Source organism: Agelaius tricolor, unplaced genomic scaffold (assembly GCF_023055355.1).
Source record: "Agelaius tricolor isolate 1412-34295 unplaced genomic scaffold, bAgeTri1.0.p SCAF_2, whole genome shotgun sequence".
NCBI classification, from domain to species: domain Eukaryota; kingdom Metazoa; phylum Chordata; class Aves; order Passeriformes; family Icteridae; genus Agelaius; species Agelaius tricolor.
This window is the reverse complement of record NW_027269262.1, coordinates 10,778,723-10,800,875: the sequence shown is the minus strand read 5'-3', so window position 1 is coordinate 10,800,875 and position 22,153 is coordinate 10,778,723. Positions and strand designations below refer to the sequence as shown.

General features: G+C 39.5%; 1 protein-coding gene across 3 annotated transcripts in view; it reads right to left on the bottom strand.

Annotated features, from left to right (window-relative positions):
• The window catches only part of LYRM4 (LYR motif containing 4), an 86,380-nt gene that overhangs the window by 6,537 nt on the left and 57,690 nt on the right, over positions 1-22,153 (bottom strand). Inside the window, exon 3 of one of the 3 annotated variants that reach the window (XM_071452624.1) lies at positions 4,594-4,705. The exons of the other annotated variants lie outside the window; for them this stretch is intronic. Coding sequence (XP_071308725.1) covers positions 4,594-4,705 — 112 coding nt within the window. The remainder of the gene's footprint in view (positions 1-4,593; positions 4,706-22,153) is intronic. 3 annotated transcript variants of the gene reach the window in all.

Here is a 22,153-nt window from a genome sequence, read left to right as displayed (position 1 = left end):
CACCTCTACATGAAGCTTTTGAAACGGCAGGAAATATTAATTTATTGCTACCATTTGTCTGGTATTCACAAAGGTGTGAAGTAAAGTAAGACAGCTAATAGGCGAGAATGTATCTGAAAGTTATTTCTGTTAATAATGATAAATTATGTAATTTTGTTAGAACCATATGCACTTCATCTTGAACACCCTAATTTGGATGATGTATTTATTTAACACTCTCGTTAATTTATTTTGTGGGTCTCCCTGAAGAGATACTCTTCAGTGAAAAGAGCAGAGAATCTAATCTATTACAGCAATGATTTACACATAAAATACTGTAGGCATATATATTCATATGTATTTTGTACGTGGTGATCTAAAATAGCAAGGGATTCTTCTTTTTAATCACTTAATATTTCTCAGTTAAGGGAGCCCCTTTTTCTTAAAATTACACAACAATGCTACTGTCCTTAGAGAAAACATGGACCTGACAGACACAGCCTTTACTCCAAATAGCTACACTTGATGTAGCTTGAAGTAACAAGGGGCCCCATCAGAGAAGGCAAAACAGGAACCTTTCAAGCCCCCTCCAGCCTGGATTGTTCTATGATTCTATGAAAGCCAAGTAGACCAGATTGTGTGGGCCTTCAGTAAAGCCACAGTTTGAATTCTCTCGTTTCCTGCAAGCCACTCAGCCTGCAGATAAAAAGGAGTGTGACAAGAAAAATGCCATCTCAAAAACATGCAGGGCCCAACAGCAGATGGCTGCAAAGGGGAAGAATCAACCCTCTGCTATTGCAAAGGCTACCTTACAAAGATGTCAGAGAGTGAGCCACAGGAAAGCAAGCAGTGACTGATTTTGGGCTTAAACAGCCAGGTGAAGGTTTGATACAGCACACATCCAAGGAAGAAGCAGATCTGCAAAAGTAATGTTCTGAGTGTGATCTTTTCATGCTTTCAGCATCCTGGCAATCTCCAGACTCCCCCTTCTCCTCCCTCCCTATTTGTTACCTGTTAATGTTATTTCAGCATCTTGCTTTTTCTCTGATATTTGCATAGAAAGCCTCGACCTTCATAGAGCAGTTCAAACTCCTCAAAAAGCCAAACACAGAAGAAGAAGCAGGTCTTCTAAAGAGTCAGTCCCATGTGGATAAAGGGAAGAACCTAATGTAGCCTGATCTCTTCTCAATATAGCATGAAGAAGAGAAAAATCACTCAGTTAAGATGCTGAGTGTGGCAAAGGAAGGAATATAAAACATTAGTACTTGAAAATACAGAGACAAAGACCTGGATAACATTGTGCTGAGTGTGGTATAACAGGTGGTCTAGTAATGCTGAGACATTTGGTATGTAAATACCCTGACCATTCACAGAGGACCCTATGTTTCGCAACTACATAAGCAGAATTCATCAATGCCAATGTGAGTGCCTGCCTTACTTTTGTCAGTAGTATAATACAACAGCCACTGTCACAAAACACACATTCTGCACTAGGTCCACGAAAGTACTGTAATGTTTGTATATTGCAGATACACTAACTCCACAATACATACAACAACTAAATTGTCATCATTAAAGGAAAATATTTTACTCTTCAGTGTTTTCTTGGATCACTATTTCCAAGAGACTTTTGGAATGGAACAGTGAAGAAATGTAGTCATTATGGACAGTTATAAGCAGATATTAAATATGCTTACTGAGTAGTGTGATCAAGTAATTCTGCAGCCCTAATAAATTTTCATACTGTGAACTACTGCGGTACTAAAATGAGCTGCCGCAAGATTATGACAACAATCACAATTTAAAGACCACCTTTTACAACATTTGTATTTAAAGTCAGATGCTAGAAATGCAATGTACTACAAGAACCATCTTTAGTCTTATTTCTTATGTAAACTGGGGAACTTGGCTGCTGAGGAGAGCTGCCTAAACAGCTACACAAAGATGTATATGGCGTGTCTGTAAATTAACATCTTTCAGAAAATGACTTATCCACCTGTACCTCTCTGCCTTTTCTTTTTTTTTAATAATGCTAATCACCTTCTGCATTTATTCTCTCTTCCAGTTCCTGAAAATACCTGATTTTGTCCCAAACCAGTCAAACTCAGAGAAAGTTCCAGAGCAGCAAATGGTACATGGACTTTTTCTGTTTTTAACTGACATTTGCTTGTCTAAATGATGATTGTTCAAAGCCTTGAAAAGCTTTGTCTTCACCACATTTTTAAGTGAACAGTACATAAAGTAAGTGCAAGGGGAAAAGTACATAAAGTATGTTCCTTGGGAAATGCTGAACTTCAGGAGCTAAGACATTTTAAGACAGCAGGTACCAAGATACCGAGGACTGAAAAGTGGGACTGGCAGGATGTAGTTCTGGGAAGATGCATACAAGAAACATGCCAGAGAGTATGTTGGAGCTGACACAGACCAAAAGCAGCCCAGAAGTGAGCAAGCCCAGAGTGGTGGGAACAGCCAAAGCTACTGATCCTTCAGTGAAGAAAATGCTGTGGCACACAGCAGTGCTGATGGCTCCAGAAAATGCATTTGGTTTGGCAGCATGGAAAATGTTGGTCACTCCTGCTGTTGAACCAGCAGCTGTTCTGATCCTAGCTGGGCCTGAGCTCACGTCCATTCAGAGTTCATCCCTGTAGTACCTTACACAGCACTGCTGTCACCTGTGCACATTTGCTACACTTTCACTTTGATTTTTCTGAACTAGAAGTTTTCTCAGTATCTGCAGTACACCAAAGTGTGAGGCTGCACGAACACCTGCAGTAATAATTCTATGAGACAAATGGATAACAAGTACACAACATGTATTATGCTTGAGGAATCTCCTGTGGGAGCTACCTCTCTCTGCAGCATCCTGCCCAATATTTTATACAAAGTATATATAGGTAGCAGAAGTACAGAGATGCATAATTACTCTCACAGCTCGGATCTTCGATTACTCGCTTAAACAAAAGAATTATCTGCAGCTAGCAGGAAAACTGCATCAATTAAGACAGGCTCCTTTCAAGTGCAACACACTGTGTACATTTGGTAAGGGAATATCATATTAACTAAATAAACTTGGATTTGTTTTCTTGATTTATTCTGATCTTATTCAAACCACCAAACATAGAGGGGAAAAGTTCAGGAGACTCAGAACGGTAATACTGTTTAACCTAGCAATTTAAATTTTGTGTTTTGTTAATGTCCTTTGAGCCAGAAGAATGTTTTAAAAAAATGTCTTTAAAATCTGCTACTGAAGCTATGTTTGGGGACGTGAAAGACATATTGACCTGCTAAATTTTGGATTTGAATGGATATTAGCCACATTTTAATTATTTGGTGGTGATATGTCTTCTTCAAGACTCCAAACTATACGTACCAAATTCTTAGTGCTGGTTACAGGATGGCACCAGGTACATTGCATTTTGTAAAACTGACAGGTGCTTTATTAGCATTTTAAAGTAACAAGGCTTTTGTGTTTCAGGAAAAGAAGTAAATTCTGTAACACAGACCATTCTCCAAGACATAAAAGACAGAGAAAATTAATTTTCCTCTGTCCTCCAAGAAGGCTATAAACCAAGGATTAAACTTAATTTTATATGAGGAACAATTTACTTTAAGGTCCCAATATGTCTCTTCCTCTGCACTGATGTTACCTTAGATACACCTCAGATGTGATTACAGACTGGGCTTTTCTCTGTGCCCATTCAAATTACAAAATTAGATTTGAAAGAGAAGAAATAACAGATTTAATTTATCTTTAGAAACTGTAGATGTATTTACAAAGATAAATTCTGTATTGGATGTTTTTGATTCAATCTGCATCTTTGCCCAAAAAGGAGCATCCCATCGAGGCAAATACATGTCAAGTCCCTACTGCAGTGTTTAGGAGATCTCTAAGCATATCAGGACAGAAGTAAATTTTTATTTTTCTGCATTAAAAAGCCTTCCTTTTTTTGGCAAAATTTTTACAGATTACTAAACTACAGTCATCTGTTCCTGACAAAATCATAATTTCCTTGTTTATCTTACTTTCTGTGATGGAGGATATCCAAAGATTTCTTTTTTCTTGCTCAGCTATCATTCTTGGTTTACTACCTTCAAACCTCCACGTTTCAAAGAGCATTTTTCTACTCCTCCCCTCTTTTGTAAGAGTTCCAGTGAAAGCCATAAAAAAACCTCACTGCCTGGACTGTCTACACTCTTTAAGAACCTAGTAGGAGGCCAATGAGAAGAAAGGACATTAATGTTTTAGGACTGAGGATAGATTTGTTGAATTTCAGTCAATGTTTGGGCCTGTGAGTCCTCACTTGCTATCCATTGTGCCAGGGTCAGTTTGAAATAATTTCTCAGGTCCAGTTCAGTTTCCAAACCAACACCTCACTGAAAAACTATGACTTTGATCATCTCCTTGATTAAGCAACCTCTGCAGAGCCAAAACCTCAAACACAGTGAACCACTCTGTTCCTCCTGAAGTTACTCCAGGTGATGGTGGGCAGGCTTCTGACTTCCTACAGCCTCTCCCCTGGGGCAGGAATTGCTTCCCTTGCCTCTTAGCGCCAAGGCAAACATCCCCTGCAGCACCACACCAAGCCAAAGCCAAGCAAGCCCTTGTGCTCCAACCTGCCCAAGTTGAGGTGGGTGTCCTGCCATCACACTGCTCTGCAGGAGGACAGCTCACACTCAGCCACTTCCACACAAATGGGTTAACTTCCCAGGGCTCCTCTTCCCAGCCCTTTGTACAAACAGAAGCAAAAATTAACGAGGGAGAAAATAATTATTTGCAAACCCTGCAGCTTTTGAGCAGGAGATATCTGTGTTTGTGTGGATATAGGGTATAGCTTACATTAACTTGTTTAATTGGACTAAACTAAAGCAGCATTTTTTTCTTTTCTTTGGCAAAGATAAATTACTGGATTTAGCACAGCTGGTAAGAGCTAATTCTGTACAAAGAGTTCTTTTCAGTAGTGTGGGTGGCAAAACACTTTCAGCAACTGGCCTAATTAGTTCTTCCTTCTTTGCAATAGCACAGGACAGTTCAAAAAAAAAAAAAAATGATTGTAATGGAAGATATGGTATAAAATCATCCTGTTTGCTCTTCTGGTTTTGCCAGTCCTCCCTTATTTAATGTCACACTAAGCAGAGGCTTGCCCTAGTATTTTGCAGCACAGATAATAATTAGGAGTGGGAGGTTAGCACTTACTCCAAACACAGGCAGGGAGCAACGTCTGTTCCTCTGCACACGTCAGAGAAGAGCATTCCTCACCCAAACCACCCCGGGCAAACCCAGACAGCAGAGTGATGGATGCACCACTGAGGGCTTTCCCCTCGGCAGAGCTCCCATTCTGGGTGGCTTGTTTAGCACAGACTGGGAAGCCCGAGCTGCCAACGAGCTGCACTCCCCAGCACACCCTCCCTGACATGGATCATTTACCTGACAAAAGACAACGCAGGTGCCAAGTGGGATAATTTCAGCTCCACTGCTCCCGAGGTACAGCCCACCAGCTGCAGGGCAATAACCCACTGCCCCAAACAAGCAAGGTACAGCCCACCAGCTGCAGGGCAATAACCCACTGCCCCAAACAAGCAAGGTACAGCCCACCAGCTGCAGGGCAATAACCCACTGCCCCAAACAAGCGAGATACAGCCCACCAGCTGCAGGGCAATAACCCACTGCCCAAACAAGCGAGATACAGCCCACCAGCTGCAGGGCAATAACCCACTGCCCCAAACAAGCGAGATACAGCCCACCAGCTGCAGGGCAATAACCCACTGCCCCAAACAAGCGAGATACAGCCCACCAGCTGCAGGGCAATAACCCACTGCCCCAAACAAGCACTGACCTGAGCACACTGACACCTTCCCTTCCATACGAGCTGGCCAAATGCACTCGGGCTCTCCCTGCAGCTGTCAGCAAGATACAGCTCCTACCAGATAAAAATTGGGCTTGGCAAGATCCACTTGACCTTCTGAATGTCACTGAGATAAAGGGTAAAAGGCCAGGAAGGGCACAGATGTTTGAATTTACCTTCATTATAGGCCATCTAGGAAACTGCTAGAAATTTTTTCTAGCTGTTGTTTTGAATAATGATTCTGGAGCTGTGCTTGAGTGAGTTACAAATCTATTAAAAAACAATTTAAATTGTTACAAGCCATTACCGATGGCTTTTTCTCCTAACTAGACTGAATGAAGGCAGGATTATGAAAAACTTCTGTTAGGAAAAAACTGAATGTGAAGGGGAAAAACAAATTAAAAGTGAAGAGTATTTTATGAAGACAAACAGAATGACCAACTAATAAGGAAACTCTCCAGAGAGCTTAAAGAAAAACCCAGCAATGAAACTAGAAAATAACAGTGTTTACCAGTACGTACAGTTCCTGTCTTGTTTCTTTTTAATTATTTTTATATTTGCCCATTTGTTTCTGTTGGAAGCAAATAGACGACAGAGGGCTACTCCTATAGGTAATACTAGTCAGTCTGATGAAAAACAAGAATTAATAAAACTTCTCAGAATTGCCCACTGCTCATTTACAGTTTGAACAGTCTGATACTGAGAATAATATTTTCCAGTACACACTTCTCCTAATGACTGTTAGACAGTCTACAGAGTTTTTGGTTGATGGAAGGTTGTTGATGAATTTGGAAAAGACTATTTAAACACATGTTGGGGAGAAGGCAGAGACAGGAGGCAGTTATGGGGAATAGACTGAATCCAGGAATTTGTCAGTGAGGAATCCTGTCTGAAGTAATTTCTAATACAGCACTTTCCTCTTTCTGTGGCTTAACACCTTAAGTATTTCTTAATTTTCTTTCCATTTTTCTGTATATAAATATTGGGAGAAGAAGGGAAACTAACTGACTATAAACAGAAAACAGTGAAGCTACTACACACAAGCTACTATGTAAAGCAGAGATCTGTCCTTAATCTTTCAGTATTAATCATCCCAGAGTTTTAACAAAAGGAGAGCAAGAATAACTGGTAAGAGATTCAAAATGATTCTTTAATGTATAAAATGTATTATGTCCTTTAACAAACATATGCGTCCAAAATTCATTTTCCTCATTCTATCTCAGCTTGTTTATTGTGCTATTCAAAAATATTGCAAAAAAACCTTACATATAAGCCTGTGTACAAAAGAAAGCCCCCTCCAGGAAAAAGCACAGAAAAATGAGCCAGTAGATGGCATTGTGGCACTTCAAAAGACATTCCAGAAAATTCCACTTAAAAAACATGCAAGCCTAAATGCTGTGTTTAACCACTTACTGCTTAACCAATGCAGTATTTTACTCCTGCTCCGTGCTCCACATGCACAATCGAATAAACAAAACTGCATGATGTAACTCCTCTGTCACACTAGCCCTGAAACAAATCTTGTCTGCTCTGGTTCCCAAATCCAATTAGCTCCATATACTAGATTTACAATCCTAGTCTTGAAAACATGATCCTTATTTGATGATTAATGTCCCACGAGCCACGACCATCATAGATATAACAGAATAGATGTAATTAGTAGAAAAATTTTTGCTAAAACAGAACCATATACAAGACCTTACCATCAGTGCAGATAATACTATTTCCCACTCTACAGCAACTTCTGTGGATAAGACACCCCTCAAAAGTAAATTTCTTAAGTATTTTCTGAATATTCTACATAATTTGTTTCAATTAAGCTGCTGATACGCCCTCACAACTAGAGATGAGAAGACTGCAGCAACCCACCAGTTTCTTGTGCAACACAGCAGTTCTCTATTGCTCAAACCATACAAATTTGAAATAATTTTGCAGCACTCAAGATACAAAAGACCTTATGAGTTTAAGAATTATACTCCATACACAGACAAACTTATTTAAACTGAAACTACACTTGCAATTATCAGTACTTTATCTGCAAGCTACTTTATCTATAAACCTGCTTTACCTTGATCATGTCTGGAACAGGGGTTGGAGCAGAGATTTCTGGAGCTCTCTTCCAGTCCCAGGTATTCTGTGAGGCTTATGTATCAATGCCCCTCATGACATTAGTCTTTATGAAAACATCTTTTCATTTCACTATGGTATTCATTTTCTCAGGAAGTTCTAAAAATCCTCATCTCAGAAGGAAAAACTTTCAGGATCGTGTAAATTAATCTGACTACCTTAAGGACTCTAATTAAATTCAATAGCATACTCTAAGCATCCAGTTGTTTCCTTTTGTTTCATGCCACTTCTAGAACAAACTAAAGCAGTTTAGTTTTCCTAATGGAAAAAATTCAACTTCAGTTCTTCACTGACTGATAGCATAATGCTTGGATTAAGAAACAAAGGAGCAACTAAAACTTCACCCACAAATTAATAGATCAAATATTTTTGTAAATTTAATAGCTACAAAAACATCATCCTCACTTGAACAATGCCGGGGCTTATATATGAAAATTCCCTTTTCTGATTATAAATAGGTTTTAAAAACACAGAATGATACAAGAAAAATGTTTCTTTCATCCCCTATGAAGTTACAAGCATTACTGCGAATGTTTAGGTATTAAAAATGAATGTCTCCCTTTTGGAATAGAGGTGGTCAGGTTGGGATGGAGCATCCAGGAGAAGAGGGAAAAAAATTAGTTCCTTCCTCTTATCACCACTTCTTTCAACATGATCCCATCCTTAGAGGTAAGTGACAAGTGTCAAACCCAAAAGCATTTCAAAGAGAATAGAATGGTGCAGGGGGGAGAACATAAGCACTGATAACTGGATCTATTTAAGGATCCACCTTTTCCAGTATTTGGTGCCCACCAGAGTCCACAAGCAGCTCTTCAGGGAAAGGGAGCATGAATATGACACACATGCATACCTCTTTCTGCTGAAATGCCTCCTCTTCTTCCAGTGACAACAACATTTTGGCAACTTCATGGACGTGTAGCCATAATAACACCATTTTAACAGACGTGGTAATTTGTCTAATCCCCATTTGAACTCATCGACCTGCTGGCCCCCCCAGCATGCTGAGGCATGTGGCAATGAGTTCTACCATGTAAATGTGTACTTGGCACTTCTTTTGAACTCTCAAGCTTTGTGGTTGATCATTTTGCTTTGACCTTGTAAAACATTCACAGGAGTAAAGAATATGTCACTCTACTTCTATTTTCCTCAGAAATGTTTTTCTTCTGTGGGAGTTTTCAAATGGTATATTCCTCATACCCAGGTACCAGGAAGGAGGGTAACTCAGAGAAAGTACTCAACCAGCTAACATCCATGTGGTCAGATGAAACAGGAGAATAGACACCCTTTCTGAACAGGCTGGAAGTGCACCATGACACCCTGCAATCCATTTGACAGCAGAAGTAGGAAAAGGTGACCTGACTGACTGCTCTTACTACTGTTAAAGCAGAGTCATTCAGAGTGCCTAACTGACCACACTCTGGGACACAAAGCCCATTGTATGGGAGTGGACCCTTAGAGTAAATACAGTGTGACCTTGTGTGGTGGCCTCCAGAGTGTGGTGGCTCACAGGCAAAGAAAAGCATCCTTCACCATCTTATTTATGATGCGTGCTTGGTCTTCTATCCTGTGAGGCTTGGTGGTGGGCACAGACACAGAACCAGCAAGAAGATCATACAGGGTCATCCCACAGTTTTGCCTTCTGGGAAACCTGCCTTCAACTTAAAATTGTTACAGGCCTCTCTTGCCTCCATTGAACTGTGATTTGCAGGGGACATCACTTGCATGATAGAGAAAAAAACAGTTTGGTAATTTTCTTGTGTTCATCAGCTACCCTCTGCTACTGTGGGAATCCTTGATGGGGAAAGCAGCCTGACCAAGGACGGACACTTTTTGTGTGCGAAAGATTTCCTTGTGGCTGAATCCACAGAATCTGATTTCCTTCCAAGCCCATCCAAGTGTTTAAACATTTTGTCTTCTGACATACTCATAAATATTGGTTCTTCTCATGCAGCCAGTGCTTCAACAGGATCAGAGCTGGAGCATATATGCAAAAGGATTCATATTCTCATCACACCAGGTGCTCTTTTCTCAACCCATTCAGTGGCTCCCGATGCTGTGCTCAGCCACATCTAAACATATCATGCTGTATCTAGTATCTGTTTGTTTTACAGAATGGTAAATACAGCCAATTCCCCAAAAAAGAAATTTTTTGAAGATGACTATTGTTTCAAAAGTCCATGTTATAAACAAGTGGTACAAATTTTGAAACTTTAAAATGAGCTTGGTGCTGATTCACCAGAGCAGAGGCCACTGTTTAACCCAGCATGAGTCAAGGGGAATTTTGTCAGATACTAAAGAAATGGTGACAACTGTGGTTGTGTCACAGGCTTCCACTGCTCTTCCAGACCAAAATTATAGTCAGAAAAAAACCCCCAAAAAACCTCAACCAAGCCTACTCTTACTTGCATAAGGAAGATCTGTGCTAGACCTCCCATTAACATAGTCTCAGAAGTGTTCCACTGCTTGTAGGACTGGTAACTATTTGTGAAAGAGTAACTTTCTAAACCATGCACACACACACAGCCATGGAGCATCTGGACCAGGCAGGGAGCTCAGGCTTACCATTCCCTCAGGCTGGAGGCATCCCAGTTACAACATCTGTCCAGAAGGAGAAACAGATGGCCAACTTCTCCAGACTTTTCTGCCTGCCTGACCTGATGTCCTTTACACCAGCCATTTGGGCAGATAAATAATAATAAATAAAATTGCTAATTAAACCCCCTGGGTAAATTAAAGAGTTAATTATGTGACAGTACTTCTCAATCCTAAATATTGGGCTAAATCACTGGGGCTGTCTATGCACTCACTAAAAAAAACAGACTGGCAGAAAAAGTATTATCCTCAAGATACTACATTTGCTAATTTGCTGTACAATTACAGGGTTAATTGACAACGTCTTGCCATTTCTGAAAGCAGTTTGACAGACTTTTCCAGGCACTCCACCACTGCCTACAGCAAAGCTATGTGAGGTACAATAATATCTACTGCTCACAAGTAAAAGAAAAAGCTCTCAACTCAGCAAGAATTGTGTTTCTTAAAAAAAAAAATTAAATATCTTACTAACTGGTGCTTAGGTTTTTCTGTACAAATCAGCATTTACAGACTACTATTCCTCACTTTGTTTCAAGCTCACAATCCAATCAATAATTACATTAAAATACATCAGCAAGGAAAAAATTCAAAGTAGAGCTAGCCAATTAGAAATTTCTTTAAGCTGCAAGCATGCAAATAAAATTGAACTAATAAATTAAAATTTTTAATCTTGATTTTAGAGGGTTCTTCCCTCCATAAACTCAGTTTTTAACTGCACTGTTAGTTACAGAGAAATTCTTCTAAATGACATTGAAACCATTTTTCTAAACCTATTAGGATTTTACAGTTATAATGTCTGCATTTGTGCTGGCAGTAACTTCTGAAGCTGCCACCTCATTTTTACAGCAGAATAAAGATGTTATGTTCTCACAAGTTCCTATGGACACCTGGCAGTCACCTACAAAAAAACACCCAATTAATGGCTTCTCTGGAAAAAAGGCCAGGCTTGAGTGCAAGTCTTTCTGTTTACTCACCAGAGAATCCACTCAGGAGAGGGGAGTTGTAAAGGGTAAGTTTCCACAAGATCTTTTGACTGATGAGGTAACCACAACCATCAAGCCATGGGGCCCAGCAATGTAAGAAAGGTGATTTCCAAAATTCACACATTGACAAACTGCCATTTAAAAGTTCAGGCAGGACAGACCAGCAAGCTACCACGAAATAAAGGAAGGGATATTCAGAGTCACTGCCAACTCCCTGGTGTTCCTTGCCCTTGCATTGGCTACAGACCTCAGCGCCCACTGTTCTTCACTGTCCCTCACTTCCAGTCCCAGTTAAAACTACCTTGCAATGAACGCAGGACAAATGTTACTAATCCTGAGGGCTGCTAACTGAGGTCACTTCTTCCCTGCAAAGTCACACTGTGGCTTGTTCCAGGGGGTGACAAACACCTGCCCATCTCTCTCTAGATACAAATCCTCTAGCACCCACCACAGGAGCTTGTATCTCACCGTGTTACTTTGTCCCAGTTGATGTTAAGGGACACAAAGTCAATTTCTTTCAGTCACAGAGGGAAATGTTGAATTGTCAAAGGATATTGTAAGAGACGATTAAAACTTGCCCTAATTACTACAGCCTGCTTGAATCAATATGCAAGTGTTACAAAGCTTCCCATGCAAACTAAATAAGTTAATATTAGAAATAAGAATGATAAATGCTGTGCTTTCATCAAAAAAGCTTCTCCTTTGAACTTCTAATTAGGCAATAAAAATGTATTAAGCATTTTAGGGAGAAAAGTTTTCAGGAAATACAGTGATAACACATTTATCATTTTCTATGGCTCACATGGTATTCGACATAATTTCTCCTTAGGACCCTCCTTCCCTCCAACCAGCTAAAATCTCATGCCTTAATTCCACAGTGATTCCGAGTTTCCTTTAATTAGGAAGGTTATGAAGAACCACAGAATAACTCCTTAAGTTGTGATCTAGTTGAAAAAGCACAGAGAAAAACAGTCTGAGGAGATGCAATGTGAGGCTTGGCTCACATCAAGTTGAGTTTTCTACTTTATGTTTTTGTACCTTAAAAGTATATGAATATATTTTCAGAATGTATTTTCAGTCCTTTTCCTACTGTACTTTCCTTCAAAAAAGAGGTGCAGCTCCTGCACAAGATACAGCATGAAAGAACCCTGCCAAAGAGGTATCACTTGCAGAAAGGATCTTGAGGAGTTTGTTCATGCAAGAATCTGAACCGGGAGGGAAGCACAGTCAGGTCACTCTGAATCCAACTGCAGACCTGAGGATTTTGAGAATGTGCTTATAAGGTGAAAGTCAGTCAAATGCCACAGAATAAAATGTCGGTGTTCAACGGCATCCAGTGTCCCACTGGCAGCCACTAGTTCCATGGTAAGGGAACTGGGGGGAAAGAAGGTATTTCCTGATGTGGCAGCAAATCGCCACTTACTGGTCTGTTCACTAACACCCTCTGAGAAGACCAGATACAAACACGAGTAAGGCCACAACTAATGTAAACAACAACAACAACAACAACAACAACAACAACAACAAAACCCCCCAAAAAACAAAAGCAAAACAAACATTAGCCAATGTCATACAAGAAAAAAACATCACTGGGAGGATAAAAAGGTACTGGCAAAAATTGGCAATAATTACTAATTATCCATTCTGTTCATAAGAGGCATGAACATAGCTTTCCACCTCTTTCCAAACATACTAAGACTCTTTGAAGGCAGATACTAATTACTGGTAAGTTAAATGATGGGAAAGAAAATGCTACATATGAGTGCCCAGAATTTTAACACATTGCTTTTATATCCAAAAAGGACCACCGCTACACTATTAAATGCTGAGAAGATCAATTTTAACTGAACATGTTTTGATTCTGCTTTAAAAATGTAAGAAAGAAAGAAATGCCTGGCATAGAGAATTGGTCTCCTTTTGCCAATAATGCTAGTCAATATTAGTATGTAAGTTTTTAATGATTCACTACACTGTTTGATTATCCACTCCCCAAACCCACCTTAATTAGCAGAAATATTGATTTTACAATGTTTAATTCCTACAAGCTGAAGAAATACGAGCTGATAAATCTAGTACTGAATAACAAAAAATTAAACTGATATAGTAATAAAATTGTAACAAAGGGAAAATGCCCTCCTGGACCTAAATTGAGTTACAGTAGATTACATTTAAAATTTTTAGTCTGAATCCTGCTGAGGCAATCACTTATGGAATGCTGCCTTGCCAAGGAAGTCACCAAGAGCTCCTTGAAAGGATGTGATTGTATTGTTGCCACAACAGGGTGTCTGGTGCAAAATATTCTCCCCAAAGTATAACAGAGTCATAGCACAAAGCAAATGGTGCTAAAGGTCTAGCTGACAAGGTTTTCCTGTCAAGGAGAAAAACAACCTGGTCCAAATTTATGTTTTTTAAAAGAACGGCAGAAAGTTTGTGCTTTTTCATTCAGCATACAAAAAAATGTTTCCAGACTTCTATCTCATAAAAATGAAAATTCTCCTTTTATTTTATAGGAATAGGAAATTCTGAGCATCTTTTCTGTCTTAGGAGCCACAGTACAGCTACAGTTAATGGACATATGTCTAACATTAACAGATACATTCTTAAGTCTGAAGGGACAAGTGTGGTATGTCAATGTTATGGTCAGTTTTAAAGCAGACATAACATTGCCACTAATTCCTGAGATCAAGCACAACTATTTAAGCTATAGAGCCTTTGCTTCTTTTAAAATTCTGTATTTGTACAAGCATTTTTGAAATAAAATGTTATCAGCCTTCTATAATGACAACAGACTAAGCATTCTCATTAAGTGCCCAGAACAATCCCTTACAGGAAGACACTTTTCCCTGTTTAAGTTCTAGTAAAAAGAGGACACACATTCAATACTATCCCTTTTCCTCATTTCTAGAAAGGACCAACCTATATTACCAGCACTCATGGAACAGGAAGGAGCAAACAGTTTTATGTAAAAAACCCACATTTTAATCCATTCCTCCTTGAGAGCAAGTGTATCTTTCGGAAAAGGTAAAAAGCATGTCTTAGCTGTAAGTAAGTCCTTATGTAAAGAACTAAAGTAAATAACTAAATCCTGGCTAATATTTGACAGTTGTTTCCTTATGGAAACACTGAGGTCTGCAAGGATGGTGGCAAAATGATTAAATGGTAAACCACTATGTCAGCTGTTGAAGAGATTAAAAACCAACAGCCTGTGTAACAGTAACAACAAAAAAGATCAACAGGACAACAGCATGTGGTGACATCAGCATTACCAGAAAGATGTGTGTAAAAGAGGCTACAGTTACTATTTCAGCATCAAAGCCAGCACCTTTAATTCTCAAGTGACCCAAGATGTGGAAGGCAGCGAGACCTACTGAGATGCAGCCCATTTGACAAATCACACTTGTCTAAACACCAACTTGGGAACGCTTTTCCTTTCAGAGAGACTTCTGGAACTGCTGGTATTAGTGGATGGTTCTGAATGTTCTGAGGGTTGCCAGAGCACAACACCTCCCTGCTGCTGGACAGGAGCAGCCCTGGGGCCTGGGCACTTGCCAGGAGGGAGCCGTGCAGAGCTGCTCCACACCTGCTGCTCCCCAAAATAAGGGTCATCAGGTGGTGCTGCGGGGGCACTGCCACGTCCATAAGGCTTGCTATGAGTCATACACACAGTGCAACACAGCCAGGGCTCTGAAATGCTACCTCAGGGAGAGTGAACACTGACACATTTCCTTCCCATTTGCAAGAACCAAGACTCCTTTCCTTCTCTAGAAAAATGCATCCCAAGTACGGGCAAAACCAAATAGTGGGACAAGCTATGGAAAGAGTTAAAACCCTCCCATGATGGTGTATATGCAAGAGATGGCCAAAGGAAGTCTTCCTGTGACTGCCCTTTACTGTGACTCCCTTTCAGTCCCACTTATATCAGAACAACTGTTCTTAGTTCAATGCAAAAGGTAAACTAGGGGCACTGACAATGTAAGCACAATCCAAAAAAACATTTAATGAAGAGATGTATGGACTGTCAGCATCAGTAACAAGCTGACACATGGTGCCTCTCCCTGTTTTCAACAACAGACTAACCAAGAGAAAGGCAGCCAGAGGGCAGCCAATTTTGGGAGCTTCTGGGTGATGGCTCTAGGCTAGACCAAGTACACAACCACAGTCACCCCTGGCTTCCAACAGTTTAGAACTTTTCCTTCTGTTTCAGCTTTAGGCGTGTTTTTGTTTTTCCTTTGTTGATTTTATTGAGAAGATTACCAATGAAAACCAGATCTATCAGAACTTGCTTCTGTATATAAATGGAACCTTCAAAGGTCATCTAGGATCCAGAAAATGAGTCCTTAAGGCTCCTAATAAAACTCATAAATACAGCATGCTGTTTGTACTGATCTTTAGCTCTTTACCAGAAAAAACTTGACTTACATTCCTTAATTAGTAGAATTTACTGAGAATTTAATGTACAAGACAGGCAGATGCATGGACTTAATTAATAAAGCAAAGAATGCAAACAGAAATAAAATATTATCTACTTAAAAATAATTAGGTAAACAGATTCCTATAGAGAAGGCAGTTCCCAGGCTATAACCTACACCATTGCAACAACTGAAATAGAACAGGTACCAATTTATACCTGTTATGACAACTCCCAAGTCTGACTTTTTTTAGTGTTTTGCCCTAAACATTTCATAGTGTTTTCAGCGCTGCAAACTTCTTTCTTAAATCAGTAATTTGGAAAACATACATTCAGTTCTGTGACACCACATTTCATCATAGGTAGTTCAAAACATTTTTCTGGGTGGATCAGTTAATTTCACAAGTTTGCTGTGAAGCAATGCAACAAGACCAACTTTTTTAACCCCTATCTGGTTGAACTTTCTGGAAGAGAATTTGTATGTAAACAAAAAATGATTTTTCAGCAGTTAGAGCCACTTGGGATTTAGAAGAATGACGCCAGCACTCACAAGCTACGATTAGTTCCTGCTAATAAGATCCATGCTGCTGTCTCTGAGTCAGGATACACAAAGTAAACTGATAAATTTTTAGGAAGTGAATCAGAGGACCAAGCCGTGCATGAACAAAGCTGAAATGTTACTATTTTGTCTAAATATTCTTCACCAATTATAACTTTTGTCCTTATTTTTATCTGTTGATTTAAGTTCCTGATCCAAAAAGAACAAGGTTGATAATTGATTTACAACTGAATAATTGAAGACTTCTCAAATTTTGAAAATTTCCAGTAGTTGTAGAAGATGAGGTTGTGGATGAATAATGCCAGAGGCTGTACATGTATGAGGTAACTATACACTTCACCAATTTCCCCAAACTGGTGAAGCTCTTAAGGATGACATACTGTGGAAAGGAAATATGGAAATGACTGCATTTTTTCCTAGAAATCTATTGCCTCTCCAAGCAGGCGTTGTTCCATATGGTATTATTCCAGGTGAGCAAGTAGATATCGAATTACTAGATTATCTTGCAAGCTTAAAGTCTTAAGCATGAGACTGATGGATCAAAAACACAGCTACAAACCAAGTGGAACTACTGCCATTATTTGTTTTAAAAAAAATAAATCAATTTCTCTCAGTTGTAAAGTATTGATACAACCTTACAGCCGTTTCTTGGAGCAGTGGCCGGTGAAAAGTGAAACGCCCAGGCTAGATAAGTGTCCAGCCAACCTCCAGCCAGTCAGGCACTTCCCCAACCCGGAGTCAGGGCTTTGTGCCCAAGGCGATGTCAAGCCTTGCGGACGTGTGGCCGCAGTAAAGAGCTCCGAAGTCGCAGGATGAAATGAAGAGGCGACCCTCAGTTTCTTCGGGGGGGTGGTTTTATTGGTAGGGAAACGTGCAGGTTCGGTGGAAGAAGCTGAGAGCCCCGAGGCAGGGAAAAAACCTCGGTTTTACAGAGGGTGGGAGGGGTGAAAGATAGCAAATCAGAGAGGGATACATTAAGGATTGGCATGATCGGAGAACCCATCAAACACAGTTGCGGGAGGGACCCTGGCCCCTAACCCAATCACCCGACACCCTGGCCCGAACTCTCTAGAAAAAGAGGCAGGGGTGTCGAGTGACAGGCAGGCTGCCAGGGGTGGGGAACAAGAAAGATACATTTGGTAACCAAGACAACTGGGGAGGGGTTTGGGGATTGACACAAACTGGTAACAGGACAGGACTTTCTGAGAGAACAATGGAGGGAAAACTGAACAAGCATAAAACACACCACAACAGTTTCTCAGGTTATGGGGGACAAAAAAAGTGAATACGTTTTTACAGTGTTACTTTTCCCACAGTCTTTGATACATGGATCCATGTCAGGAATGTAACCAACAGGAGGTAGAAGAAACTGCTGCCTTGGCTAGTTCTTGTTCTTTTGCAGTGAGTGCCAATTCACTGCATGGCTCAAGCAGCTCAAATGGATTCCCTGTTGTTATTCTTTGTGTGTCATGAAAAATATGCTGGAGGACAAGGATGTCTGAAGTGTTCTATTGCTCCTGGTCTACAGATTCACTTTATGCTTTGCTGTTATCCAGCATGAATTCCAATTACAATAAAGTGGACATAAGTTACTCATTCATAAAATTTAAAACTGAAAAATTCAAACATTCATTAAAGGGTGGAAATTAACAAAAACCCACAAGTATACAAGTACCTCTGTGGAGGTAGGTTACATCAAAGATACCTCACCTTTTCCTTTCCTTACAAGGCAGGTTTCCAGCTTTTGTCCATGTCCTCCCTTCCTGACAAACTACTTTAATTTTCACAGCTGGTTCATGACTGGGAACACATCCACTCACTCCACCCCTGTGCAATGAACAGTACCCAATCTCTCTGTCTTCAGCAAAGCATAACTTAATATATTAAACTTGTGACTTCTATATTGTGTGTCAAATGCAAGATAAATGTCGGTGTCCTGAAACCTAGGAGCATTTTATTATGCAAAATAGAACCAAAGTCACCCAGCAAAATACTGGTGTCTCATGCCAGATACATTAAGAATAATGACATACTGATAAATACACTCATCTTTTCACCTTTGTAAAGGAATTGTAGGGGTTCTGACTCCAGGAGGTCCCTTCACCTCACTGACCTTCAATGGTCATGAGACTGGCAGCAGAGAGTGCAAAACTTGTACAGGCTCTTTTCTCCCCACATTAATTAAGCCACAAAGTAGAATCACCAATCTATTTCTTGTATATGTTCATTAACTGAGTAACTTAAACCAGGTTAGATTTAATAGATTACTTTTAACACATAGCTCAAATTCTCCAAGTTGTTTTCCTGCTGTGTTTTCTGAGACAGCATAAGGTGGCCCTGAAATAAATAAAAAAATCCCACCAACACAACAAAGCAATATAATACAGAGTTATGGAGAATATCTGCAAAAAGGATTCCATATGGAGAAAAGATCAAGAGCAACCAAACAACTTTATTTTGGAAAAATAAAATTCACAAGTTAGAGCAGAACTTGGGCAGTTCTAAATTGACACTTTCTGCAGCAGAAATATTGCCTAAGCTCTTTTAGAACTTGCTTGCATGCCAGAGCAAATATTTTCATTTCACTGACCTTGCTAAGCAACTCCCTAGCATTAAGTGTATGGTACAACTCTACAGTAATATCAAGCCTGGAATATTTATTAAAAATATTTGCAATCCATGAAAACAAACTCCTAATTCCATGCATATTCAAACCATGAACTCCATTCTGTGTATTAAACAGCACAACAGAATCTAATCTAAAACAGGTTTTCATGTAGGAGAAGAGGAGGTGGTTGTGAGTGGGTGCTCGTCTTTACATTATTACTAAGATTTGACCCTTTGAGCCATCACTGACTAAAATTAGCACACTTGATTTCCAGCTTTTTGGATGCGCTGTACTATGTTCCACTGCTCTACAGCAGAATTAGCAACAGGACTTACAAGCATTATAAAATATTTTCTTATGAGAAAAAAAGGGCATATTAGGACATAAGTTGTAATTCTGTCTGTATTTCTCTCTCTGAGAGAAGTTATACCTAACATTGTGCAGGGCTAAATGACTACATCTTTCCATCTGCTCCATCAAAAATCAGGGTATATATCTGTCTACCTACCACTGTAGCCTCTAAGTAATAGAAATGCTGGTGTGCTAGTGTGGAAGAGGATTTGTTGTTGTGGTCTTGTGTAGGGCAGCTTATATAATAATACCATTACATGCCCAGGTCTCACTGCTTTGGAATACCTAGTCAACAACAACAACAACAACAACAACAACAACAACAACAACAACAACAACAGTGTCCTTGCATAAGTTATGATTCTTTCCGATCCGTGAACATCACATCCCCTTCTTCTCTGACTCTCTGGCTAACCCTGCTCTGTTAAGTAAAAGGAACCAGAAACTTTTTTTGTGACTGAATTAAGAATAATAATCCATTTTCACAAGACAGATGAATGTAATGCTAAATGGTATTTATTTAAGCAAGAAATACCTTTCTGAAATGAACTGCATTTATAATGACTGCTGTTGCTTTAGTCTTTTAGTAGTGAATTTCACCCTTTCTAGAGAGGTATGTAGATGAAATAGGAAGATTTCTACCATATACAAATCTAGAAGCAAGATTTATTAGCATGACAATGGAAGACAGCCTAAAGCATGTCCTTTTGGATGCCAATTTGTTCAATTTTTTTTTTTGGTGCTGAGCCTTTCTTTCATACACAACATTAATAGCAAAATGGCTATTATTGTCTTCATGCTTAAAGCCTGGTTCTTACAAACACAAAGTTTGTTTATGTGTATTGTTATTTACTGAGCTTTGATCCACATTCTCAGTGGAAACCCATCTCGACAAAATTCTGTGAATTTCATTCTTGTCCCTGAAAAAAATCACACAAGAAATAAACACAGACAGACCAGCCTCTGAACACTTGATATCTTGACCAAGAAGTACACATAGTGTCTTAAAACTTCAAAAGAAGAAATGTTGAAGTCAGAAAGATCAAGTATTTTACCTTTTAAGAAATGATCCAGTGGAGTCTGTGGTCACCTTATAGTTTGACAAGCTTTTCCATAAACCTCTAAAACCACTAACCAAGCAACAGTCCCCACAGATGCCCATTCCCTGCTTTGTTTTTCATCTTCTTTTATGACCGGATCCAACTATCAGTTCATAAATCCTGTAAATGCTTTTCATAGTGGTTTTTACTGCCCTTTGGACTGAAACTGTCCTGGAGGAGAAGGGAATTCACTACTGTACTTTCCTACCAGCCAATTTCTGGACACATCTGTAAAGGACAGAAACAGCTTGTGTTTCACAGCAGAAATTAGAAACTGAGTAATAGTTGGGAATTGATCAGGTGAACTTTGGAAAATAAGGACTAAGTGATACAGGTTGAATCCGCTGTAAAATATGCAGAACAGACCTTCATATTAGACTGTATTCACAGCTGTAAGCTAGTAGAAGATATTTAGAAAGATGAAACTAGAACAATGGGAGTAGAAAAATAATATCTTTACAATTACTGGGAGGAAAGACTGGGAACTGTGATATCATATCTGGTCCATCTGATGCTACTGACTACTTCATCTTTAAGAAGCAATTTTCTGGGGTGAATGGGGAAAGAAATAAGTTGGTTGGGTTTTTTTCACCATTTCAATGTCACTTAAAATATTCTGCAAACATGAACTGGAAATTTCCCCCTTATTTATGTAAATAGCCACTTGTGAACTGTGAAAAATGAGAAGCACTTGCATAGCAAAACTGAAAAATACATTACTGAAAGTGGTACAGAGAATCACAGATTACCTAAAAGCAGGATGTTATCAGCTATCATTGCTAATGTTCTTGCTTACACATCTCTCCAGCTCCAGTGATGAAGACACTGAGTTTTCTAGAATCAAAGCAGCTTCAGAAAGCTGGATAATTGCTACAGTCATGGCAGCCAGTGTGCTCTGTCCTATAAAACTCCAGCTAAAGAGCTGGTAGATGCACACACTGCATATTGTGCTGAACAGAGAATGACAGAGACAGAGTTGTGGGTTCAACTGGGTCCCTGAAGAAGCTTCACAAGTCCTGGGAGTTTACTGACCCACCCAGCATGCCTAGTTTTGACAAGATGTGCTGCTGGGTATATGAGATGAGTCATGCCTGAACCACTTGCAAGTGCTATGGAGTTCAAAAAGATGGGTTCTCCACCTCTGCTACCCTACAGCTTAGCCTGTGGGAATTGGCTGTTTTGCTCACTTTGAGTAACCATAAAATGTAGACACTACCAGTGAAATGAAATTATAAACTATTGATTTACAATGTCTAAAACCTTCACTTGTGAACACTGAAAAGCAGATACTGAGGAGGAGCTAGTAGTGAGGAAGATACTTGGCAAATTGACAACTGAATCAATATAAAAAATACAAGTACCATTTCAAGCTCTTCATTTACAATGTAAATCTCTTATCCACAACAAATTTAAATAAAAAAAGAGGTGCTGGACAATGAAGAACAGAATTCTCCTAGAATCTGACATCCCCAGAACAGCACCATTGCAGATACGGATTGCCAGTGCATACATGTAAAGCATCAGGTTCAGTATTTCACAAAAGGCAGCAACTTAAACAAAACATTAAAGCATATCTCATGGATCTGATCTTGAAAAAGATTTA